The sequence below is a fragment of the Macrotis lagotis genome, chromosome 1, assembly GCF_037893015.1.
Source record: "Macrotis lagotis isolate mMagLag1 chromosome 1, bilby.v1.9.chrom.fasta, whole genome shotgun sequence".
Lineage (NCBI taxonomy): Eukaryota > Metazoa > Chordata > Mammalia > Peramelemorphia > Peramelidae > Macrotis > Macrotis lagotis.
In genome coordinates this window covers 774,332,255-774,359,766 of record NC_133658.1, presented here as the reverse complement: position 1 = coordinate 774,359,766, position 27,512 = coordinate 774,332,255, and the positions used below count along the sequence as shown (strand labels likewise).

Here is a 27,512-nt window from a genome sequence, read left to right as displayed (position 1 = left end):
TAGATAAGCTCAGTTTTCTCAGGAAAGAAGGATGCAAAGTTATAATCTGGAAAAAAGAGAGAGCAATGGACAAGCTAGATTTAGACTTTGATTCAATTCAATTAAAATGTATTAAGTTTTATCTGTGTAAGGCACTCTGTTCTAGGTGCTAGGGAAAGAGACAAAATATCTTTGATTTCATCAGCGTGTAGAAACTTGGTGCAAGAACACCCCTCATCAAGGGAGATGCAACCAGGCTCTGATTTAGTAGAGAATTCCTAGAAAGTTGCACAAAGAGGGTAACTGACTTGCCCATCTGATCCTCTAGATTCCTGTCCTCAAGTTCAGCAGTTTTTCTCTATTTCATAGTATTCTCTGTGAAGTTACCAAAAAATATTTCTTATCCCAAGGAAACTATTTTCCAGAGGTTATGAATGAGAGAAGACATCAACATATGCTTAGATATGTCAGTTATGTAAGGTAATTTGAAGAGGATAAAAACATTAACTGGAGGCATTGGGTAAGGCTTTGGAGGAAACTATTGGTTGAGTAAGTGATAGGGAGCCAAAGAAATATAAAAAGGATTTTAGTGCAACAAGTAAAAAATTGTCAGTGAACTTGTGCCACATTATTTTATAACTTCCTTCAGAAATGTTCAGTGTCTTAAAAATAGGAACAGAAAACATGAATGCTAGGGGTGGCACATTGTTGAAGATTGGCAGAGCATGAAAAGAGGACTAACAAAAGAGAGGGATCTGAGAGCAGAGGACAGTAACATACTACTTTATTATATTAGGTAAATATTATGAAAGATAGAGATAGAGCAGTAGTTTTGAACTTGGAAAATAGCAAAGAATTGAAGCTTTTAGTGAAGACTAAAACATATTTAAGGTAAGTGAGTCAGAGAGAAAGAAAAGAATATTCTCCCTGTGAATGAATAAATTTCAGTTTCATGGTTCAAGATTTCCAAGAGGCAAATCAGACTTGATCTAGTAAATAATATCTGTATATTTTTTATTCAGTCATGTCACACTCTTCATGACCCTATTTTGAAGTTTTCTTGGCAAAGATACCGGAGTGATTTGCCATTTCCTTTTGTAATTCATTTTGCAGATGAGAAATTGAGGCAAACAAGGTTAAGTGACTTGTTCAGGGTCTGAGTGTCTGGGACCAGATTTGAACTCATGAAGATGAGTCTTCCTAACTTGAGGCCCCTGTACTCTGTCTGTATAATTAGAACTGCTCCTAAGTAGAATAAACTGCTTATGAAAATAGTGGATTCCCCTTCATTGGAGTCCTCAAACAAAGACTGGATGACCACTTGTCAGTTGTGGTGCTGAGGTAATTCTTAAGGGTTAAAGTTAAAGGTGAGGGTTATGGTGGTAGATAAGCAGGGAGGTCACTTCTAACTCTGAAATTCTGTGATTCTCATGGGGACTAAGATGGGAGACCATTTAAGTAGGGTAGCTGAAGGAACCAGAAATAGAGTTCATAATTGTTCAGGGTGATGCACTTCAAAGTAGTCAACAATGCCAATCCTGAAGACATTATGAATGAGTGCAGAATTTGAAAGTGAAGAAAAGCACATGAATCATTTACTATGTGGAAGGTGGAAAAGTGAACTTGAAGCCAGTTAATGCTTACTAAGGATCTAGACAGGATGATACATTCAAATGGAATAAAATTCAAAGAAAGTTTTCTTAATGAATATATATATATATATATATATGATATTGGGAGAGTTGGAAATGAAGCAAGAAATATCTTAAATCTTAATAATGACCATCTATGTTTAAGGGAACATGAGAGTAATAACCAGTATTTATTTGAAGGTAAGCCAAGCGATATATAGTGATTAGATGGGAGACAAATTCAGAAGATAGAAGCAATGTAAGAGAAAAGGTTTTAAGAAAATTAAGGGGAATTTGTTAAAGTAGAGAAGTAGTTTAAAAGAACTCACTGGAGAAACAGGAGAGAAAAGTATAGAGACTAGTTAGAAGTAGAACTGAGCCAGCTAGGGATAGGAATGAAGGTAAAGGGAGAGATAGTAGAAGAGTGGAGATTTGGTATAGGGAAGTAGTCTTTATGGATCATGAGGTTGAGAGAAGCAGTAGATAGAAAGTAAGGACAAACTTCTAGCCCAAGCTGTGACCCACCAATCTTATAAGTCAAGGTATCTTTAGATAGTTTTTTCCTCTCTCAAATAGATTCCCCTCAGTTGTTTGCTCCCAAAGAAGAGGAGATCTCTTAAGGTGAATGTGGATTGTTATTTTTAGACTTTTACCTCCTTGAAAGCAGATTGGATTTTTAACCTTTCTTTAAATGCCCAGTAGTTAACACAATATCTGGTATATGGCAGGCAATTTTTAAATGCTTCTTGCCTTAAATTGAAGGTCCAGGTTTAAGAGCCAATTTTCCAACCTGAGTCTCTTCAACTCCACTCCTCTTTTCCACAAATTCTAGCATCATCAACTAATTTTTCCTTCTTCCCATTGGTCTCAAGAAATTTATCTGTTCTTTACCAAAACTAATCCTTTTAACTAGATCCTGGATTGATTTCTCTCCTCCAATCTGCAGGATCTTATTTAAATAATCCTTCATTTTATTTTATTCTTTTTTTTTTTTGCAAGGCAGCAGGGTTAAGTGACTTGCCCAAGGTCACACAGCTTGGGTTTTTTTGTGTGTCTGAGGCTGGATTTGAACTCAGGTCCTTATGACTCCAGGGCTGGTGCTCTATCCATTACACCACCTAGCCACCCCCCCCCATTTTATTTTCAGTCTTTCCCCCTCCAACAGCTTCTCATCTGCCTATAAATATCCTCAAGTTCTACCCAATTCTTAAAATAACCCTTTTAACATTAAAAATACTACCTTTGAACTTTGTACCTTCATGTAGAAATTGTCCTTTTTCTTTCCTTTCTACTTCCAAACTTCTTGAAAAAATTTTCTTTGCTTGATACTTTCATTTTTTTTGATAACACTTTCTTTATAATCTCTTGCAGTCTATGTCTCCCCAACACTTTTGCAACTGTTTTCAAAAGTCACAAAATTAAATCCAATGACCTTTTTTTCAGGTCTTACCTTCCTTACATTGTTCTGTTGAACAGTCTCTGCCTCAATATCCTTTCTTCTCTCTTTGATTCAGAGTAATTACCTTGTCCTGATTATCTTTAGTTAGGTAACTCCCCGTTCTTAAATCCTAATCTCATTAAGCTTAATATGTCCACATTGCTCACAAGGCTTCAACTGTATATACCTTCAGATAGCTCAAATTTAACATGTGTAAAATTGAGCTTATTATCTTTCTCCCTCAACTTCTCATTCCTTTTAATTTCACTATTTCCGTCAGTATCAGAGATGTAGTATTCCACCTAAAGGAAAGGTACAGAAGATGAATGCACATGTGTAGTATGGAGTTATAAAACAGAATGATGAGGAAATCAAAGGACAAAAAAAAAGAATTGAGGGTTTTGTTTCTTATAATGCCTAGCGATGGAATAATGATGACAAAACTGTCATCAGTACTTAAAATAGTACTGTTTTCTTTGTGAAGATAAGTGTTCTTTGAATTGAAAAGTCAGAACACACTTAACTAATAGAAAGCTCATATCCAAGATGAATAAGAATATGGTAAGAAAGCATCAAGATGCTCTTGATTTGTTCAAGTTACTGATGTCAGTCAACTCTGTCCTTGCAGACTGAAAGAACCAACAAATGTGATTGCTTAATTCCTGGCAAGTGGGTAAAGTGCTACAAAACTGGCCAGATTGTACTGATTTTCCAAAAGAAAAGGACTAGGGAAATAGTAGATTCTGTTAAATATACATCAATGAGCTAGCAAAATTGTAGGATATCATTAGAGAGATGGTTAGTTGAGATTTAGAAAAGGAAAAGTTAATCAAAAAGAGTCAACATGGATTCATCAAGCACATGTCAGGAAATCTCATTACCTTTTTAAAAGGATATTAGATTGATAGTATAATTCAGTGGTTTCAAAACTGATTGAGTGACTATACTTAAAAAGTGGTCATTGATGGTTTGCTGTTAGCCTGGAAGGAGTCCAGTGGATCACTTCAGGGATTTGTGCTGGGGTCTATATTATTTAACTTTCCTATTAATACCTTAGATAAAGGTGTAGGTGATAACCTTATCAAATTTTCAGGTGATATAAAGCTAGGAAGAATAGTAGCTAGCATGCTACTAATAAAATGATGGTATAAATATAAGAAAAATGAGAAGTAATAATGAGCCAATTGATGTAAGTGCTGCAATTATTATTATCTCTATTTTATAGATGGAACAATTAAGACTGAAAGAGATTGATACTTGTCTAGGTGGAGGAAGTAGTATCCAGAAAGATCTCGTTAGCGTGAAAAATTCACAAGTGTATTAAGATAACAAAAACTCACAAGGAGGAGGGGAAAGGTCATAGGCAACAATTCATCTGAAAAAGATCTGTAGATTTTTTTTGAACATTGAGTTTAGTATGTCAACAATATTATATAAAACCAAGAAAATTATTTAAATGAGGTTTCATTAAGAGAGGCATAATGGCTGGGAATAATCAGATGATAGTTCTCTTGTACTTTATCATAGTCATTTAATAGTATTTTTCCAATTCTTAGTATCACATTTTAAGAACTTTTTAAGCTAGAGAGCTAGGAGTGCCTGCAGGATGGCAAAGAACATCCAATATACATCAAACAATCAGTTGAAAGAACTGAGGAGGTTTTTTGAAATGGCTCTGAGGACTCTCATATTCCTAATTCTGATATTTTGTTAGCTTTGTACTTTTCTTAAAATAGAGAAATGTAAATTTTCCTTCATACTTCTCAAGAAAAGAGTCAAACCCAAATAAATATTTCTGTCAAGTTAAAATAGAGCATAAGGGGTGGCTAGGTGGCATAGTGGATAAAGCACCGGCCTTGGAGTCAGGAGTACCTGGGTTTAAATCTGGTCTCAGACACTTAATAATTACCTAGCTGTGTGGCCTTGGGCAAGCCACTTAACCCCATTTGCCTTGCAAAAACCAAATGAATGAATGAATGAACAAATGTTGAATATGAATTGGAAACTCCCCATTCTATATTTTTCAGCCTCTCTTCTTTTTCCTTTTCTTCAAAATTGGGACATTTGCCCTTTTTAAGACCAGTCTTTTCACTTACTTTATATTTCAATTCTATATATGTTCTTTTTTTGTTTTATCTTTCCTTAACTAAAAATCTCCCTGACCACTACTTTCCCTTATATATTTTTGTCTCCCCCCATTAGAATGTAAACTTCTTTTGAAGACAAGGACTATATTTGTTTTTTGTATTTGAAGCCCCAGGGTTTAATTCAGTGTTTTGCACAGAGTAAATGTTTACTCAGTACATTTTCACTTATTCTTTTCTTCCTTCTCTAAAATAATCATCAGAAACTTATGAACTAGTGGGGAAAAAGTTGGAAAATAAATTTTAGATAGAGGAGATAGATGACCAAGAATAATGTCAAAATATAATGAAAGAATTTTACAAAGGAAGCAAAATTGAAGAAACTACAGTATCATAAAAGTCAAAGAAGGGATCAAAGACATTTGGATGCTATTACTCTATCATTATCAGATCTGAAATAAAGTTAAAATTACTATGGATTAAAAAAATTACTATGGATTACAGACTTGGACTTGTTACTATCTTCTTGATTCTTAAAAAGTTTTAAAAAAAGCTTTAACTCACATTAAATAATTAGAAATGTTCACTGTTAATGATATTTTAGAGTAGATTGTAAGCTAGTTCATATCCTGGTCATCTAAGGATAAATCACAGTGGAATTCCTATTTAGATCAATTCAGCAAATAGTCATCAAATGTATGTCATATATAAAACACTCTTTCAGAAAGTGGTGAAGATTCAAAGATCATTAAAACACACCCAGCCTTCCAAGAGTTTAACATAAGTTACATAGACAAATTATAGGAATTTCTAAGGGTCAGTCATATTAGTAGATAAGCATTAAGAGTTTATTATATGCTAAACATTGATAAGTATGAAGGGATAGAGAAAAAACAGAAATAAGTCCTGCCTTCGGGAAGCTCACAGTCTAATGGGGGGGGGGGGGACATGCAAAAAAAAAAACTATGTTCAAAAAAATCTATGTACACAGTAAATTAAAGATAATAAAGAGGTAGGATGGAGCCAAGTTAATGGCTATAAAAGCCACATAGAAGAGTTTATATTTGATCCTGGAAGCAATAGTTAGAATTGGAGTCTAATGGGTGGTGGGGTGGGAGAAGGATGCATGACATCATCAGACCTGTGTTTTAAGGTCACTTAATAACTGAGTGAAGGATCAAGTAAAGTGGGGAGAAATCTGAGGCAGGGATAGAAATCAACAGACAATTGCAGTAGTCAAGGAGTAAGGTAAGGTTCAAACCAGAGTCAGAAAAGGAGAATTACAAAAGGTGGTCCAAAGACAGAATTGACAGAATCTTTCAGAGTTTGTATTTGGGGTGAAAGAGTAAGGAGCTAAAAGCTATAACTAGGTTGTGAGCCTGGTTGACTGGGAAGATGGTGATGTTCCCCACAGTAATAGGGAAGTTTGCAAGAGGGAAAGGTTTGGAGGGAAAGTTAAGGAGTTGGGTTTTAGAAATGTGGATTTTAAAGATCCACAAGATATCCAGTGAAGAAAAGAGCTGAACTCTGAGAGAGGTCAGGGATGGTTAAGTAGATCTGAGAATCATCTGCATCTCCAATTGAATCCATTGGAGCTGATATCACCAAGTAAATGGAAACAAGATAAGAAGGCCAAGCACCGAGATTTGGGGGATATCCTCTCACAGTTATAAAACTTTTTAACTCTGCAGAACTCACCTCATTGCTAAGTTTTAGTAAGTGATTTAGATGCAGAAGATCAACTTAATAGAAATTCCATTATAATTCACACATACATATAAAAATAAAGCATTATATAATGTTGTGAATTCAGATAGATTTATACATTTATGCCCACACTTTTAAAATCAAATACTGTCTTTCATTGACCTAGCTTCTATAGCTTCTCATAGTTAAACTCTTGCCTTCTCAGGTGGATTTTGGGGGTGATGCTGTCTCTTAGAGCTTGTGACACTGTTCTATTTGCAAGCAAAAATACAGCACAGAAGTTTTTTTCCTACAGTGTTGTCAGTCCTTAAAATAGTTTCTGGTTATTTGAAGCACTATTGTGTAGTGTAAATAGTGCTGGCTTTAGAGGCAGGAAATAATCTAGTTTTGAATTCTTCCTCAGATACTTATTAGATGTGTCATTGTGGGCAAGCCACTTAACTTCTCTGAGCCTTATTTCCTCTTCTCTAAAAAAAGGATAAGTATCTCTTGTTATCTACCTAATAAAATCATTGTGAGGATAAAGTGAAATAAGGTATATGAAGTCTTCTATAAATTTGTAAAAATCTGTATCAATATCAAAAGTCATTGTTATAATAAACTTAAAGATTCCAAAAACAGTCCACCAAGAGATTCTCAAGCCCATACTTCGATATTTTGAAAGATCTGCAATTTTACTAGTATGAAAGTATTCCTTTCACCAACATAAATCACTTCCTCTCCATGTTTCACTAGTTACTTAGCTTAAAAATTCATCATTTGATGCAAACTTCTTACTGAAGAGGCTGTCATTGTACACAAAGGATGTAATAGTCCATCATCTGGTCCATATATCAAGCTCTTTCATCTTAGTAAGGACTGCTAGAGCTTCGTCTCTGTTGATATAATTTAAAAGACCTCATGATCAACTCCATGCTTCAATTAAGGGGAAAAAAGTACTACTTAATGTAGTTCCCGATAAAATTGTTTTTAAAAAAAAAGATATCAACAAAACAATTTTCACTGGCAATTTATTTTTCTAGGTTTTCCTTATTTTTTTCACATATACATTTCTCCTGACCTTTGTCTGTTTGTTTCTTACTGTTTTGTGATGGAAGCAAGGGAAGTGGTGAACTTTTAGTGAGTTCTAAGGAATTCATTCTCTTATGCTGATATTGAGAAACTGGTTGCTAGGAGCCACAACTACTACAGATTTTCAGTGATTGGAAAGTGTCCTCATTTGTCTAAGAGATTTAGATTTAGTTACATATTGAATTTTTATTGTTAGACATGATATTTTTTTAAACAATAATGACTTTTTGAAATTCTTTTGTTAAAAATTTTAAATGAATAACAAGTTGAATTAACATTTAAGAAATTCTCATTAACATTTCATGATCTGTCTCTCCTTTTGTAAAAGGTTAGGCTAAAATATTTCAGGGATAATTAAATTTTTTAATTTTTAGGATTTAAGGGATATAGGTATAATTTGTGACAAATTCCTTGTATAGACCACAAATAACATTAAAAAGTTATAAAACAGTTATGATAAGATTGAGATGTAGATAGAAAATTTCAAAGGATTTTTTTGAAAAATATATAGGGATAGATGCCTTACAAATTCATTTTGGCATTGAGTATACTTATATCTAAAAGAATGGTAATCAATGGAATGTGAGTACTTCATTGTTTAGCCAACTCCCCCCCCCCCCCCCCCCCCCCCCCCCCGTTCTCTTACTTATAAGAGCACAGAAAATTAAAGGAAATAAAGCAGTAGCAAATTTTAGACTTTGTTTCCTTTTTCCCAAATCAAACCTTCCATCCACTATGAAGGTTGACGCTGAGGAAGTTGAGGTAAGCTTCCTTATTTCAAAGTGAGGTAAATATCTTGGAATGGATACCCCTTTTCCAAAGTGTAAAAAATCAACCTATATCTGGTTTATGAGTCAGTTAAGGCAAAATACCTTTTTTTCTTTAGTGTTATCTATACAAACTTGGTTTCAAATTCTGCCTCTGACATAGCCTATCTACTTATTGTGTAGAAATAAATTACAGAAAAGATGCCAGTTTGAATTGGAAGAAAAACTTTCTTGAGTTGCTTGAATCAATGGAATCACAGATCCAACTCCAGGCCTAAGCATTAATAAAAATGTCATCAGCTGTAGCATTTTAAAAATTAAATAAATGTGGAAATTACTAAGATTCTTTGAAATCTATGTGTTTTTCAGTAGTGTTCCCAGTGAAGAGAGTTGATGTGATTTAGAGTTATATCTCATCTGATTGCTAGTAGAGTTTACAGAGACATAGGCATTCAATAGTGCCTACACATTCAGTCTTATCACTATCATGATTTCAGTTTCTTTCAACTATTAGAGATTCTAAGAAGCAACCATACATAGATGCCTTGATTGAGAATCAGCCTATAAGGAAATGAATCTTTCTGCTCCTATGCTTATTTTATATTTACTTCCTTATTGTATTTTTCATGGATTTGAGTGACGTCTCCACTGATCCTTGACAAGGTAAAGGAAATAGGGAGCCACCTTAAGTCATATGCAATTAATACTTTAACAATTTGGTTCTGTAAGGCCCTAACATGGTATATAGGGTTTGTATGTGTTTGTGTGTGTATGTATATATCTCATATGTTTGTGTTTCTTCCATCTGGGTGTAATTATTAAGTTATAGAAAGCTGCTACCAGGAAGTTAGTGGTGCCTTGTCCAAACAGCTTTCTAATAGGTGAGGTTAAAGAGGAAAATAGGTGAGGAAAGAGAAGAGTAATATCATACTTTTCTATAAGAATACCACTTTATTAAAGTAACTAAACATTAATACTGGAAAATTATATAAATTTTAGTATCATAGTATTTGTAGCTAGAAGATGTTAACTATTCATTCAGACATTTAATAAGCATACATTGTATAAATACTTAGAGGATGCAATTCAGACAAGATTTAATGAAATTGAAATACAGGTAAAATTAGGATCTAACCTAATAACCAGTTACTATCTATTATTGTTTAATTTTATTATTTTATTATTTTATTATTATTATTATTATTATTATTATTTAATTTTAATTTTATCCTGGCTCCACTTATTCAAGGTTTAAGTAGGAATAATTTGTTCAGAATTTTAAAATTTCAATAAAAATAGTTTTTAGCTTTCCTCATCCAAGAAAACTTTAGCAGCCTTATTCATTGCCATGCTCCCTAAGCTTTCCTCCTGCTATCAACAATCACCAAGTCTACAGATCTTCTGTGGTTTTTTTTTAGGTTTTTTTTTTGCAAGGCAACTGGGCTTAAGTGGCTTGCCTAAGGCCACACAGCTAGGTAATTATTAAGTGTCTGAGACTGGATTTGAACCCAGGTACCCCTGACTTCAGGGTCGGTGCTTTCTCCACTACGCCGCCTAGCCGCCCTAGTCTACAGGTCTTAAGTTACCAAATATAAGATAGTGCTAATTGCCTCTTTATAATTTATTTTAAGTTAGGAGCTATTTTCTGGTTCTGCTCATCTCACTCAGCATCAGTTCATGCAAATCCCTGCAGGCTTCCCTGAATTCCCATCCCTCCTGGTTTCTAATAGAACAATAGTGTTCCATGACAAACACGTACCACAGTTTGTTAAGTCACAGTTTCATTAATTTTAAAAAATTTAACTTAATTATATTAGAACATCCACTTTCACAATAAGCCGAATATTAATGCAATTCCAACTCCCAAAAGCATCATGTATTTTTTTTAGCATACAAACATTTCAATCTAAAGAGAAGCTTTAATAAAACTAACTTGTAGGGTAGAAAAATACAGACTAATTTTTTCTTCTGTGCTCTGTTCAAGTGTTACTATAATTAATGGAATTCATTGTTTTAGTTACAGAAATTAAATTTTAAACTTTTCTACTCCATAACTGATAAAAAGAAATTTTATACAGTAATACACAAAACTGATATAGTTTTCATATTTTTTCTGTGCTCTATTTTTTAAAATAAAAACTTCATTTAACCTGCTCACATCAATACTTCAAAAATTTGTGACACTCTCTCCACTAATACATATTGTATCATTTTCTTGCCATAGGACGTCTTTACACTGTTTGAATTGTGAAAAATCCATCATCTGCTAATTGGTCCTCTAGGAATAAGCCTTTCTAAATTTGGATAGTCTGGTTGATAGATAATAAACACAAAGTGTTTTAGTAGGTGCATATGGGAACCCTATCTAAATTGATAGCAATTGCCAGAGTTTATGTTCTACTCCTATAACTTTAGAAAACCCAACTTCACTTTTCGCCATATAGATTTGAGAGACTTCAAGTAAGATATTACTGGAATTAGTTTGACATAAAAAAGTCAGGTAGTAGTTTGCTGAATTAAATCGCACATTAAATTCACCACCTCACTGCTCAGGTATATACACTACAATAATACTAATAATAGCTAGAGTTATATAGTGCCTTGTCATTTATAAGCACATGACTTATAATAGTCCATTGAGGTAGTTTGTTGAATTAAGTTCAATTTTATTGGAGTAAAAAACACTGTAATAAGGTTGAAAGAGCTTTGAACTTAAATCAGATGCCTTATGTTCTTGTCCTAACTTTATCTTTGACCAACTGTGTGACTTTAGTCATAAAAATTCACTAGGTAACAAAATCCCCATGCAAAATGAGGGCATTGGGCTACTTAATGTATAGTTAAATATTTGTCTCACCTTCTCTCTTAAATCTGGAAGGTCATTATCACTCAGACATGGAGAGATGAGTTTTCATCTTGCTTCCTGGAATGGCTATATAGAAGCTGATGAAAACATATTCTATTTGTAGATTTTATATATAAAAAAATAAAACAAGGGATAGGAAAACAAGAAAACTAAGACAATTTCTCCAGCTTTTCGCCCAGAAGGAACAATTCTCCCATTCCTGCCCTGCCCTGCACTTTTCTAGGCCTTCATGACCCAGAAGCAGATAGGTACATCAGATAATATTACTTTGTTCCCTCAGTATAATGTACATTTTTATATAGGTAGCTAATACTCTTGTTATCTATATAATAGGGAGAGTATACTATGAAGTTTTCATATTTTGAATATTTGGAACCCATTTCTTCCTTAGAAGGCAAGTTCTTGGAAAACACTATTGTTAAATTCTATTTTTACAGATTTATATAAAAGGAAAAGAATTCATTTTCACTCTATATCTATGTTTTGTTGCTTAGTAGTTTACAATTCTATCTGCCTCTTTGTGACCTTTTCTAGGATTTTTTTTTCAAAGATACTGAAGTGGTTAGCTAATATCCTCCTTCAACTTGTTTTATAGATGAGAAAGTAAGGCAAACGGGTTAAATGACTTGCTAAAGGTCACATTGCTAGTAAGTATCTGAGGTAGAATTTGAATTCAGGTCTTTCTTATTCAAAATCAGGTACTATATTCATTGTACCACCTTGCTGCTCAGGTGCATGCTTTACAACAATATTAATAATAACTAGAGTTATATATTGCCTTGTCATTTATGATTTATAATAATTCAGTGAGGTAGGTAGTGGAAATACTTTTATCCTTGTTTTACAAATAAAGTAACTAGAACCCAGTTCTACTTTTTCTCTCTTTTGCTTTTTACATTATACTGGCTATTTCTTATATAGAATAGTACTGCAATCAGTCTACACTGTACAAAATATAAATATCCCACCAGGACTGACTGGTAAGAAGAGGTGAGAAAAGATATTTGCCCATTTCTCTGAAGTTTAGAGTCACCTCTACACTTCTGTCAATCTTTAGCATTAGATTCATACATAGAAGTAGGTTTATTTGTTTAACTGACCTTTCTGTTTAATAATACATTGAATTTCAGTAATATATTTACATAAACATAACTTTTGTTTGGGGCTATTTGCTAAAAAAGTAAATGCTTAAAAAGTCAATAACCAATAGCATTTTGGTGAACTTTGGTAGACTGAAGAATGCTTCTCTTAATCATTATCTGCCTCTTTCACCAACTTAACTCTGACTAAAACATCTGCTAGTGTTACCTGTTCAACTGCAGATTTCTTTGAAGCCAATGACTTTTGTGTTTAGCATTTCATATTCTTAATTAAACATTCATTGAAGATTTCTACCACCTAAGGTATATTTGCTGGTGAAAGAATCTTAAAATCAAGCATCTTAAATTAATAGACTGTTTTACATTCTGTTCTAGATTACTGAGTTCTGAGAGAGAGTCTAAGTGATAAACTCATTGGTTCCTATGTTCTTTACCATCTGAAAACTCTTCGTATGCTTATTTCCATGTTTGTGACTGTTCTAGATGGCTTAGGCTGTTAGAAACATGACCATTGAAACTTGAGGGCTTGTCCAGAAAAGCAGAACCCATGTCATTAAAAAGATTTTTTTTAAAAAGAGTCAAAGGAATTTAGAAGAAGCATTGTGATTAATACTATGTCAATAATACTGTGTCAATAATCAGTAAAACCTAAATTTAAAGACTTTATCCTAATTGGTAAGTAAAGAGGAGCAATATGAAAAGCACAACAACCATTTGGCTAGGGAAAGAGGATAAGTGGCAGTTGTGACAAAAAAATTAAAGAAAGTGGTTGAAAAAAAATCAGATTAATACAAAGGAGGAATTTTTTGAATGTTATTTTATTTTTCAATTGCATGCAAAGATAGTTTTCAGTTCAATTTTTTGTAAGATTTTGAATTTTTAAGTTCATAAGTATGACTTTGAAGTTTATCATGTGATCGTTTGTGATTAAAGGAAATAGGTTTTCTATATGGGAGAGGGTAAAAAACTGAATGTGATTTTAAAAAATATTTTAAAAACCCAAGTTAATATAGATACAGTGGTCACAAAGTTAATTTTCATTTACTGGAAAATTAAGGAAAACATAGCATTGCATTCTGAAATATTCTGGTTAATTGAGTTTTTCTATAGTTTATTACAATGATATCAGTATCAAAATGTGAGCTATTATTGTTATTGGAAAATATTTTAAAATTGCTTAAAACCTCTTTTTTAATAATTTTAAAATGTTTTTGCAATATTAAAAATAATTTATTTCTTTTCAGGACAGCATAATTATTTATGTGCTGGGAGAAATGACTGCATAGTTGATAAAATTCGCAGAAAAAACTGTCCAGCATGTCGTCTAAGGAAATGCTGTCAGGCTGGCATGGTTCTTGGAGGTAAACTTGTTATTTTTCTTTATTGGAAGCCACATAGTGCTTAGAACATGAAACTGAATCAGAGTGTCTTCTGTTCCCACATAACATTTGGTCCTAATTTGTTGCCTGGATAGTTTTTGCATCTCATTAACTAAATAAATTGCCATAATGCTCTTCACTTCAGAGATTTTCAGCAATCTATACAGTTAATTGAAGATCTGTTGGGGACTCGGGGACTATCTAGTACAGCTCATGGCTGACATAGAAACCCTTTCTACAATACCTAGTAAATGTTAATTTTTGTTAATAGTAGCAAGTAAGTCAGCTCATTAGAAAGTTGTAGTAGTAAGTTTTTCACTTTCTACATATTGTTCACAGTTCTGTTTCTGGTGCTAAACAAACAAGTCTAATAATCCCTTTATGAATAAGGTGTTTCAGATATTTGCAGAAAGCTTTTATTCCTTTCTTTCTTTTTCTCTTATTCAGTCCAAATATCCCATTTCTTTCAGCTGCCCTTCATATGATATGTCCTTTAGTGAGGCAGGTAAGACAATTGAATTGATAGAATTCTGCATCTGGAATCAAGAAGACCTGAAATCAGCCTGTCTCAGTCCCTTATTATATTTATGAACCTAGGCAAGTTACTTAAACTCTCTGCCTCAGTTTCTCCAACTGTAAAATGGAAATAGCAATAGTATCTATCTTTGAGGGTCATGAGATAATATTTATAGTGTTTAGCTTACTGCCTGGTACCTAGAATTTAATAAATGGTTATTTCTTTTCTTCCTTCCTCCTTTCTTTTCTTTTTTCCTCCCTTCTCTGCAAAATCTCCTACCCTGTTCTAGATAGACCTCAGTATTTTATGTATTTCTAAAATATAATTTCCAGAATTTAACACATTTGTTCAGATATGGCCTTAATCAGGTATACTGTGGCAGATCTATTACCTCTTTCTTTATGTATTCTGTGTTTCTCTTATTAAATTTCATGATGTATCATAATTTTTCATATTTTTGAATAAAAACTGTCATCTAATGTGTTATCCATTCCTCCAATATTGTATTTTGAAAAAAATGCATCTTTATTGTTAACTTTGTAATTTATAGAAAATGTTTAACATAAGGAAGTCAAAGATAGCAGAGGAACAATATATTGGCATCTTTCCAAATTACTATTGGCCCCCTAATAACAACTCATTGGGTTCAGTCATTTAATCTCTGCCAAATCCAACCAATCACACTACTATCTATTCTTTGTCTCTTCATTTTGTTCATAACATATATGTATCATAATGCTGTTAAATGCTTCAGTGAAGTCTAAGTATACCATGTCTAGCATTCATTTAACCTACCAGTTAGATAAGAGGATAGTCAAATTATGACCTGAGGGCAAATTTGGCCAATAAGTCTTATTTTTAAAAAATATAAAGACTATTCCTAGCTCTACAGTCAATCATATAAAAACAGAAGGCAGTCCAGTTGTTTTGCCTATCCATCCCTGATCTAAACAAATACCAGATGGTCAAGTGAATTCATTAGAGTGGGGAATCAGTACTCCCTCCAGACTTGCAGATCACAGTCTTTCTGTGATTTAATGGGTAATTGATAGGGATTGATGCTGAAAAAACATAGAAGTTTAATGATTTCACCCAGGGTCACCAGCTAAAGGCTGGATTTAATCCCAAGTCTTCTGATATTAAGTCTTGTAGAATATCCACTGTATACATTATTTCCTCCCAATTTTGATACACTATCAAAAATAGACATTTTTTTTAGGTTAGGTTGGCTTGGTTATTTCTGAATGAAGCCTTATTGGCTTTTAGTAAGTATTTCTTCTCATTCTGTGGGCTCAGTTATAGTCTTTATAATATTTCTCATATTTTGCCAGGAATAGAACAGAAACTCAATAGTCTAAAGTTTGAAGAATCTATGTTTTTCTACTCTTTTGAAAATCGGCATATTTAATCTGTATACAGTTCTATAACATCTTTTCCATTTAAAAATCACCAAAAATTAATCAGCATTCATATCTATCTGTTCTACTCTAGAATATAGTTCAACCAGGTCTGATGACTCAAATTCATTGTGCTGGCTTATTAGCATGATAGATTAGAATTAGAATTTTTGTCTTACAGTTGAACAAGCTAAAGTTCAGAGAGATAGCAAGTAGCAGACTTTAATTTATACTGCAGCTAGGATCCCTAACTTTTCTTGGGTTTCTATTATATCCTAACCAATCCAAAGACAATTATTCATCATGGAAGAGAAAGTAAAAGGATAAGATTTGTTCAGATTTGTTCTTCACACATTGCCTATTACCATTATCTCATCCACATGATACAGAGCAGTCCTGAGTCTATTAACCTCTTCATGCCCCCAGAGTAGCTATAATAAAGAGGAGGCCTAGAGGCCTTTTATTGTATTTAGGATTCATCATCAGCCTTAATTTATCATAGGCTTGGGATGGCTAGGTGGTGCAGTGGACAGAGTACCGGCCCTGGAGTCAGGAGTACCTGAGTTCAAATCTGGCTTCAGACACTTAATAATTACTTAGCTGTGTGGCCTTGGGCAAGCCACTGAACCCCATTGCCTCACAAAAGAAAAACCTAAAAAAATATTTATCATAGGCTTTAGAATTCCTGGCTTGATTCTTATATTCCATGCTACTTGTATATCAATTACTTGCTATTGCTTTCATCTTCTTTACACAATATTTTTTTTAAAAATCTGAATTGGTGCAATCACATAAATCTCTCCTTAGCTTCCTTATCTTATTTTAATTAAAATAATTTCTAGATGGTTTTAAGAATTTAATTCTTAACATGGGGTTCTCCAACAAAACCATAAGATCATCCTACCTTTCCTTTCCATTAACATTTTGAAACTTACATTCCCAAAATCTAGATGGCATATCAATTTATAGCTGTTTTTCATTTCTTCTTCATTATAACTATGAAAGAGCATTCATGTGATCTTAGGATGCCTTGTTACCATTCTCCCCACTTTTTAAAATCAGAAACCATCGTTATTTGTTGTTCTTTAGATGTCTGCAGTCATGTTCGATTCTTTGTGATCACATTTCATATTTTTTTTGGCAGAGATAGTGTAGTGGTTTACCATTTCCTTCTCCAGATCATTTTACAGATGAGGAAACTAAGGCAAACAGGGTTTAGTGACTTGCTGAGGATTCACACAGCTAGTGGCTAAGGTCAGAGATAAACTCAGGAAGATGAGTCTCCCTGACTCCAGGAGCAGCACTCTATACACTCTGCCAACTAGGTGTCCCATTGCAGCAAAACCATTCTCCTTTCCATCACCTTTACTTTTTGAAGGACAAATTTACCCCTGGAAGCCACAAATCAATGATTCTGAATTTGGCAGAAAAGTTTTAGCAACAGATGTCCAAATTGCTGAAGCCTCCCTTCACTAAACTAAAACTAGATGATATTCCCTCTTTCCGAAACCCTGTGTCTAATCCTGTAATCTATAGTAGACTTTACAAAAATATTACTTGAATTTCTTCTTCTGCTGTTCCTCACCCATTTTTTTAGTTTCCTAGATTTCTACACACAAGTGTGTTTTCTTAATATATATATATATATATATATATATTAATATATATATAGCTACTCTATATACTGTTATCTATCTGATAAAAAGTACTTTTTAAATAAGATATACCTCCTATTGGTCAATAAGCCTGATCACACCAATTCTGATAGCTCAGATGAAATTTCTTTCCTTGTATTAAGATCTCTAATTCAGCTTATTTAACACTGATACCCATAGCTTCAGTATGTAATTATATGAGACTTTTTTTAAATTTCTGATTATTTTTCATATTGTTTCCACAAACATTGGTCCTCTCTTCTTCTTCTATTCTTCCTTTTACATTGTACCTACTGTACCTTTAGAATGAGACTTGTCATATCTGTGATACCAACTTTCTGTCTTCTGTTCTCTCTACAATTGAGAACCCTTCTGATCATATTTATGACTCCAGGTCAATGTAATTTTAATAGACATTTTAGTTTGACATTTGTTTCTAAGAGTCCATGTGCTATATTTAAGGTCAAGATCCAGAAATCCCATTCTTAGGTGCAATCTTCTTTCCTTTTCTTCTAAATCCTTTATTATTAAAATAATAATAGTGATTTTAAAAAATATCCACCTAGAGAATCCTCAGAAATACTTTTAGACCCCTTATAGTGATAAATATTTTTCCCACACATGAATTATCAGAATTGTGTACTAGAGTCACAGTTAACAATTCTCAGAAAGTTGTCTATAATATCCTGAATAAATGCCCAGAGAAAACAGCAGACATTTCTGTTTTTATGTCACATTAATAAATATGCCACTGAATTCCTCATCATATAGAGTCCATCACCCTCATGATGGTTAAACTACCACTTCTTTTTTTCTATGACTATTATTAGATGAATCCTCACTTGATGAGCTATGGATCCATGTTCCTTTTACAGGAGAAATTGCTTCCTCCAGAAATGTTCTACTTCTTCCATTATAGGAAAAGTCACATTTATGTTCATACATATGTACAAATGTTACATGTCATATGTTTCTGCACTTTAAAGTTTATATATAGACAAGAATTTCCCTCTTTGTTATAAAGCCACTTTCTTCTTTATTTCCTCCATAAGTCATGTTTCATTCTTTCAAGAAACATTTCCATCTCCCTCAAAAACTGCAAAATAGAATTCCTTTCTTGAAGGTATTTCATTCTAACTTCTAGAACAGAAACCAATTTTCACTTGGTTATAATAAGTATTAATTAATTGACATTGGTAGAAACACATAGCACACTCCCTACAGTTTGTAGCATAATTCTCTTGCCCTTCAAGCTTTCTTGAAACAAGTTCCAGCATCCTTTGTAGTTTGTTTGTTTGTTTGTTTGTTTTTGGTACATTCTTGGCTAACCCTTGTGGCTAATTACAGTGGCTAAGTATGAAACATTAGACTCAAGATTTATATAATGAATCCTCATTTTGCTTTGCCCCTGAATTGCCAAATCTCTCTACTTTCCTGGAAATTAATTTTTCTTCTAGAAAGGTATTTAGTTCTTTTTTAATTGAATTTTATTTTATCTGTATAATTACATGCAATAGTACTTTTTCAAAATTCATCCATTTGCAGATTTATGAGTTTCACATTTTTCTACCACCCTCCCTTTCCTCCCCGCTTCCTATGGCAGCAGTCTGGTTAAAGTTGTACATGTACATTCATATTTACCTATTTACATATTATTCATGTTGTGAAAAAAGAATAAGAATTAAGGGGAAAGAAAAAAACCATGAGAAAGAAAAGAAAAGTATAAATGAAGTTTTTGGAAAAGTGAATATAGTATGCTTTGTTCTGCATTCAGATTATAGTTTTTTCCTCTGGATGTGGGTGGGTGGCATTGTCCATAGCAGATCTCTCAGGGTTATCCTTGATCTCTTAACTTCTGAGAGGAGTTTCATCAATCATAGTTGATCATGTCACAATGTTGTTGTTAATGTGTACAATGTTCTTTTGGTTCTGTTTATTTCATTCAGTATCAGGTCATGCAAGACTTTCCATGCTTCTCTAAATTCTGACCACCCATGACTTCTTATAGAACATAGTACTCCAAACATTCATATAACATAACTTGTTCAGCCATTCCCCAGTTAATGGGCATCCCCACAATTTCCAATGTTTTACCACTTCAAAAGAACTATTATAAATATTTTTGAATGTGTTAGTTTTCTCCCTTTTTTATGATTTCTTTGGAACATAGACCTGGTCTTGGTATTGCTGGGTCCTAGGGTATGATCACTTTTATTGCTCTTTGGGTATAGCTCCAGATTCTTCTCTAGAATGGCTGGATCAGTTCACAACTTCAATAACTGTGCATTAGTCTTCCAATTGTCCCACATCCTCTCCAACATTGATTATTTTACTTTTTTTTGGTCATCATCATAGACAATAATAGATGTGAATTTGCATTTCTCTAATCAAAAAATTATTTGGAGTAATTTTTTCATATGACCATAGATCTAATTTCCCACCTGAAAACTTTGTGTTCATATCATTTGACTTGACTTATAATCTTATAAATTTGATATAGTTTAGAAATTAGTTCTTTATCAGAAATACTAGCTATGAAAATTTGTGCCTTCTTTTCTTGGATTCATTGTTTTTATTAGTGCAAAAGCTTTTTAATCATTCATTTTATAATTGATAATGTTCTCTATTTCTTCTTTGGTCATTAATTTCCCCATTTTCCATGTATCCAATGGTATTTTTTGTTCTCTCAATTGGTGTATGGTATTGTCTAAATCCTGTTCCCATTTTGACCTTATTTTGGGTAGGTAGGTGGCACAGTGGATAGAGTACTGACCCTAGAGTCAGGAGGACCAGAGCTCAAATGTGAACCTCAGAACCTTGACAGTGGTGTGACTTTAGGCAAGTCACTTAACCTTAATTGCCTCCCCGCCTCCAGGCCATCTCTAATCTGATTCATATCTGACCATTGGATCCAGATGACTCTAGAAGAAAAAGTGAGACTGGTGACTTAGCACAGCAACCCCTCACAAAAATCAAATTCATAAACTTGTCATGGCATCACCTCCCTGATATCATGGTTGTCTTTGAGAAAGAAGGACAAAAACAACAACAACAAAAACATCATTTTGATAAAGGAATAGTATTTAGTTGTTAGGAAAGAATATTGACCTGAGTTAGATGATCTGTACTATAGTTCTAGCATTGTTGTCTCAAGCTCTGTTGACACTGATTAAGTCAATATGAATTGCCATTCCATTTTTTCCTGATTATTAAAAATAGAAAGCTAAATGATCAGAATGATTAAGCAATATGAATCTTTTATTTTCACCTAAAAACTAATAAACTCTATAAAATACAATATCCTCTAGCAGAAAAGTAAGAAGGCAGGAGAAAAAAATGTTTCAAATAATTAGTCTGCCATTAATCAATGAAATAAAATATTTGAAAACTGACTTTTGTATCCTTTGGATTTCTCAGACTTCCATTAGGTTGTTGCAAAAATCAGAGAAACCATAGTATATCAAGATAAGGAAAAACTACTCATGTGTATAATTCATAGTTGATAGCATTCCAATATTTGAAAAAAAATCTCTGAAACAGAAAAAAGTTTGGAAGTAATGATAATGGCCATAGCTACTGGGATTTGATATCATGAGATAAATTTCATAGCACTTGAATTCCTTTCCCATATTCTTTTGGAGTATAAAATAATGGGATTGACTCCATATTTCCTTCTGTGAATCAGATTCTACTACTATAGTTTTTCTGCTGTTGACCTGTGGAAAGGAAATCTTACTCAATTTCCAGCTGATGCCATTTCAGAGGGTAAGAGAATAGTTATTAGAATTTATCCATATGTGATCATCACTAAGTTAAACAGTTCTACCAATATTATAAGAGTTGGTAGTATTATATCATTTCCTTTTCATTTGCATTTTTATGTAGAATCCTATGGTTTCTTCACCAGTAGGATGATAACATATATGCTATCCATTACCTTCATTAGGAAAGATTTTTATTGTCATTTCTAGTGATTATGTTTTAGCAGTATATATATATATATATATATATATATATATATATATATATATATATATATTTCCTCAAAGAAAACTATAAATATGTAAGTATCTATATTTTACATGTTATATATGTCTGTGTATTTTTTGTTTATGCCATATTTTACAAATAGAAGCTATATAAAATAATGCTTTATAAATGTTCATGAATTTCATTTTTTTCTTATTTTGTTTTTAATTGACTATTGAGTAACTATGAAATAATTAACAGAGCACTATATTTGGAGTCATAAGGAGGTCAACAAAATGGAAAGAGTACTTTTTATGGAGTCAAAATAACTGAGTTCAAATACTATGACATTTATTACCTGTATTTTCTTAGTCATTTAACCTCCCTGAGCATCGTTTTTACAAATGAGGAGGTTAGACCAGATGACCTGTAAGATTCTTCCAGTTCTAAATCATGCTTCTCTGCTCTGGGCATGAGTACTAGTCTAGCTTTATTCATTTTATGTCCCAAATAAGTTGCTTACCATTAGTTTCATTTTTCTCACTAGTAAATTAGGCATTATAATATCTCCACTACCTTATAAAAAGGACTGTTTTGAGGATAGAATGACTTAAAGCATTTTGTAAATAAGAAAGTTTTGTGTAAGTATTAATTGTTAATTTAGGTAGGAACTTAAAATACATTTAAATATTACTTTGATAGAGTAATGAAGATTATCAATGTAAGTTGATGTGTTTTCATTGGTTCAAGTATTTATAGATCTCCTAATTTATCCTTAGGAATGTGCTAGGTATTTAAGATAGATTCAAAAAAGTAGGAGGTATGGTGGTTTTCAGCCTAAATGGTAAGATCAGGAATGCTGAAAGAGTTTCAAGTGGCAACAATACCAGACAGTAGAATTCACTGTATAGGGCAGTGGGTTTAGAATTGAAAATCTGTGTTCACAGACATGCTCCAGACACTTATTAGCCACATAGCTCTGGGGAAATGACCTAAATTTTCTGTGCCCTAGCTTCCTTATTTGAAAAAAGACAATAGACCCGAATTTTTTCAGGTACTTTTTAACTTTCTGAGAATTAGAAATAAATAAGTAAATATGTATATGTGTGTGTGTGTGTGTGTGTGTGTATACACAGACAAATTTGTATACATATATAATCTACAATAACATGTCATCTATATAATGTAGAACCATAAGATATTATACAACTTGTAACTGCTATTGAATTATATCAAAAAGAAAGGTCAACATAGGTATTGGTGGTAAAAAACTTCATGGAATAACTAGGTCCTGAAAAATGAGTAGGATTGAGGAGTAGTATGAGAGTATCTGGCTAACCACCTTTGCCTGGAATTCTCACTCTCCTCATCTATGCTTCTTGACCACCCTGGCTTTCCTCAGCTAAAATTCTACTTTGTACAGAACTCTTTCCTGATCCCCCTAAATGTTAGTGCTTTGCCTCTGTTGCTCATCACCAGTTTATCCAGTGTACATAGTTATTTTCATGTTGCCCCCCCCCCAATAAACTATGAGCTCCTTTAGGGAAAAAATCTGCCTTTTTTGCCTTTCTTTTTATTTCCAGTACTTAACAAAGTGTCTGGTACAGAAGGGGCTTAGTAAATGTTTGTTGACTGTCATTCACAATTGAGAGAGCAGAGGGTCATAGCATATTATTTCTGACTGCCAACTTCTGACCTCCTTATGGTAGATGTTCTACAAAGTGGGGCTCTGTCTCTTCTGAATAATTTAGATTAGTTTGAGCCTTTGTGATTATGGAAATCATTCCCCTCTAAGTATTCACCAGGAAAGAATTTCCTCCTTTTGCTATGGCTAATAGAAGTTTCTTCCCCCAGTAAGCACTTGCTGCCAGTTTTGCCAAAGATTCCCCCCCAGGGAAAACAAAAGCATAGTCCTGTTTACTTCCCAATTTACCACCTATATCTTGCTGAAGAGAGAGAAGTGAGCATTTTGAGATGTTTCTCCTTTATTTAAACTAAAACAGTCATTCTAATTCATAGTAATATTTAAATTTAATTACATACAAATTGACACTATGTGGATACTTCTTTAATTTTCATTTATTCAACTGCCTTATACTCTAATATTATCACACTTTACTTTTTAATAATCATCAGAATCCTCCAAATCTTTCTATTTTATCCATATTTTAAGTTGTTTTTTTATAACTTGCATAACAAGTGGATAGAGCACCAGCCCTGGAGTCAGGAGACCTGAGTTCAAATGTGATCTCAGACACTTGCCTAGCTATGTGATCATGGGCAAGTCACTTAATTCCAAATAAATAATTTTTTAAAAAGGTATTTATTAAAAAATAAAATAAATTTATATAACTAGCATAATACATAGTTAAAATGTGAATGATAGAAGATCAGGAAGGATAGTTGACCCGTTGGACACAAAATTGAATTGAAAAAGATTTCAATAGGCTGAATCTATGGGCAAACTAATAAAGTGACATACAATAATGATAAATGTAAAACTGTGAACCTGAGTTTAAAAAAAAACTGACTGAGTTATTTTGCAACTATTTACATGAAAAAGATCTGTAGGTTTTAGTGAACTATAGGTACAATAAAAGTTACAAAAAGAAAAAAAGCTAATGTGATTTTGGGTCATATTATGGGAATATATTGGCTCTTGTGAAAGAGAAATGGTTCCACTGGACACAAGACATCTTTGACCTCTAGTTACTTGCTTCTAGTTCAGGGATTCTTTTACAGAGAAAAACAATTTTATTCAAATAGTCATCAAAATACTTTAAAATAATTTCATGAACCTCAGGTTAAGAACACCTGGACAATTACTCTTCTTTTGAGTATCAGTTTTATCAGAAAATTTGAATGATCATCACCATCAACAACAGTCTAAAATTTTGAAATGACCATGAAAATATATTCATCTTTGGCATTTTTGCTATAGATTGCTGTGTTTACATAGTCTATATCAATCATAAACATGAAAGAGAGAATACCGATATATCTCAACCACCAATTTTATAAAATTCTTCCATAGAAAAAGAATGCTGGGAATTCATGGAAAAAATGTTTTGGGAAAGAGCCCTGGAAACAGAATTTATATTAACAAAATAAAGTTTTAAATTTGTAATTACTTTTAATTTTTTTTAATTTGTGTCAGTGACAATAATTTGATTACAAGAAATATGTCCTAGAGTCTTCTTTGCAATGAATCACTTTCCTTACTTTTAATAGGTTACATTTGATTGTTTGAAACTCAAGAATGTCCTACAGAATAGTAACATACTTAAATTTAGAAATCATGATTTTGTTAAAGATTTTGCATACTTTGTGATACATGATAACATTTCATATTAATGTTAATAACCTGAATACTACAATCCCATTAATATTCTTTTAAATATTCAATTTAGTTCATTAAACATTAAGTGATAAAAGGCTGTTTAAACATGAAATTATTATTTTTTATGTCAAGTCTGGTTTTACAGAATTTTTTTTCTTGTCCTCATCATCACTTCCAAATTAAAAAAAATACTTTGAGCCAAAATGCTCCACCCTTCCTTCCACTCCCAGCTTCCCTTGGCAAGGAGATTAAAGACAATCTCACAGGCCTTTTGGGGAGAAGAAAAGGGAAGTTATTATAGAGTAGGGAATGTAATCCTCTCCTATTCTCAAATTTAGTGCTACCTTAAGTAAAACTTACCTGAATGAGATCCAAATGGTACATAACTGTAGACACTGAACTGAAGAAAGGAAAACAAGAAACATACATTTTAAAAGTAAGCTTGTTAACTTCTCTGTAAAATCCATTGAGGGTTTTTCAGTGTGTATATAAACTGTTTTGCATATGTTGACCTAAACCTTTTTAGATTGGTCCAAGGTATTTACAAGGCAACTAAGTGGTTCAATGAATAGAATGCCAGGCCTGAAGTCAAGAACTCTCATCTTCCTGAGTCCAAATCTGACTTCGGATCCATATTAACTAAGAAACCCTGGGCAAGTAGTTTAGCCACACTTACTTCATTTCATCGTCTTCAAAATGAGTTGTAGAAGGAAAGGACAAATCACTCCAGTATCTCAGCCAAAAAAAAATTGCAAATGGGGTCATGAAGACTCAGACATGACTGAAAAAAAAATGAACAATGACAACAAAACAGTGGCTCTTATAGCCCTGAATATTTGATTCTCCATAAAGGAGATGGAATTCTGCAGAGGATAGACACTAAAAATACAACCAGACTATCTAGAAATTCCTTGCATAGAGGTGACTCAGATATAAGATGATCTCAGGATTTGAATCAACTGCCACTTCCTCAGTCCTACTGATGCAGTGATTCCATTTATATCCTACTGCTGTGGTTCAAACAGTGGTTCAAAATTATATCATTTTTCAAAGTTTATACAACATTTTCTTCACAAAAGCTTTGTGAGATGTTTAAGCATTATCTTCACTTTACAAATAAGTAAAATGGGACTCATAGAAAGTAAATAACTTATCCATAGTTACATAGTTTATAAGGGGAAAATGCCAGGACTCAATCCCTGCTCTTTTGATTCAAAATCTCAATCTTGATCCATCTATCATAGCTAATGAACTGAAGTTGCCAAAATAAAATTCTTTCCTCTAAAACTCAACATTTTTCTCAACTTTCCTACCTCTCAGTTATTCCAGCCTTGCAACCGTGGTGTTACCAACATCTTACATTCTCACCATATATCCATTCTGAACCAAGTCTTTTCTTTTCTACTTTCACAACATCTCTTAAATAGATCACCTTCTCACCACTCACATAGTCACTATCTGGTTCAGAACTTCATCATCTCTTGCCTGGACTCTGGCAATTGCCTTCCAGTTCATCTCTCTGCTTCAAAGTTATTTCTTCATTAAACTGCATAATTATCTTCCTAAATCAAAGGTCTAACTATTACTTCCCTATTCAGTACACTCAAATTACTCCATATAACCTATAGTACTAAATATAAAATCATCTCTCTTTGCTTTTAAAGTCTTTCACAATCTGGCCTTTTCCTATTTTTTCCAGCCTGAAGAAAATGAAGAAAGTGAAAAAAGTGTGATTCAATCTGTACTCAGAATTCATCAGTTCTCTCTCTGGAGATGGATTACATTTTTAAATCAGGAGCCCTTTGCAAATTCTCTTGGATCATTATATTGATTATAATTAACACTTTCAAAGTTAATCATCATTATAATATTGCTGTTACTATGTACAATGTTCTGATTCTCCTCACCACTTCTTTGTCAGTTTATAAAATCTCAGGTTTTTTTAAACAATCCTTTTCCTCATTTTATAATAAAATAGGATACCATCAAAAAAACATAAATCATAACCTGTTCACTCATTCCCCAATTTACAGACATTCCCTTAATTTTTAATTCTTTGTCAGCACAAAAGAGCTACCATGAGGATTTTTTTGGTATAAATGGGTCCTTTGTTCTTTTCTTTGTACTCTTTGGGATGCAGACCTAAAGTCAAAGGACATACAGTTTTATAACCCTTTGAGAGGTTCTAGATCATTCTCTGCAATGATTGGAGCAGTTCACAACTCCACCAATTATGCATTAGTCAATCTGATAGGTGGGAAATGGGACTTCAGAGTTGTTTTGATTTGCTTTTCTTTAATCTTCTGCCATTTACAGATTAAAAAAATGGCTCTTATTTTTATAAATTTGCCTCAGTTCCCTACATATTTGAGAAATGAGGCTTTATCAGAAAAAATTCCTCAGTTTCTTGTTTTCCTTCTAATTTTGTTTAAAAATAGTTTTGTGCAAGAACTTTTTGATTTTATGTGATCAAAATTATACATTTTATTAAATGTAACCCTATTTCTTGTTTGATCATATTCTTCCCTTATCCAAAGATCTAAAGAGCTAGACTTTTCCATTTTCCTTTGATTTACTTATGATACCACTCTTTATGTCTAAATCATTTATTC

The 27,512-nt window shown here is 32.9% G+C and overlaps 1 protein-coding gene across 1 annotated transcript in view; it reads left to right on the top strand.

Moving 5' to 3' along the window:
• The window catches only part of PGR (progesterone receptor), a 66,039-nt gene that overhangs the window by 4,747 nt on the left and 33,780 nt on the right, over window positions 1–27,512 (top strand). Inside the window, exon 3 of the mRNA XM_074216539.1 lies at window positions 13,888–14,004. Within this exon, the coding sequence (XP_074072640.1) occupies window positions 13,888–14,004 (117 nt within the window). The remainder of the gene's footprint in view (window positions 1–13,887; window positions 14,005–27,512) is intronic.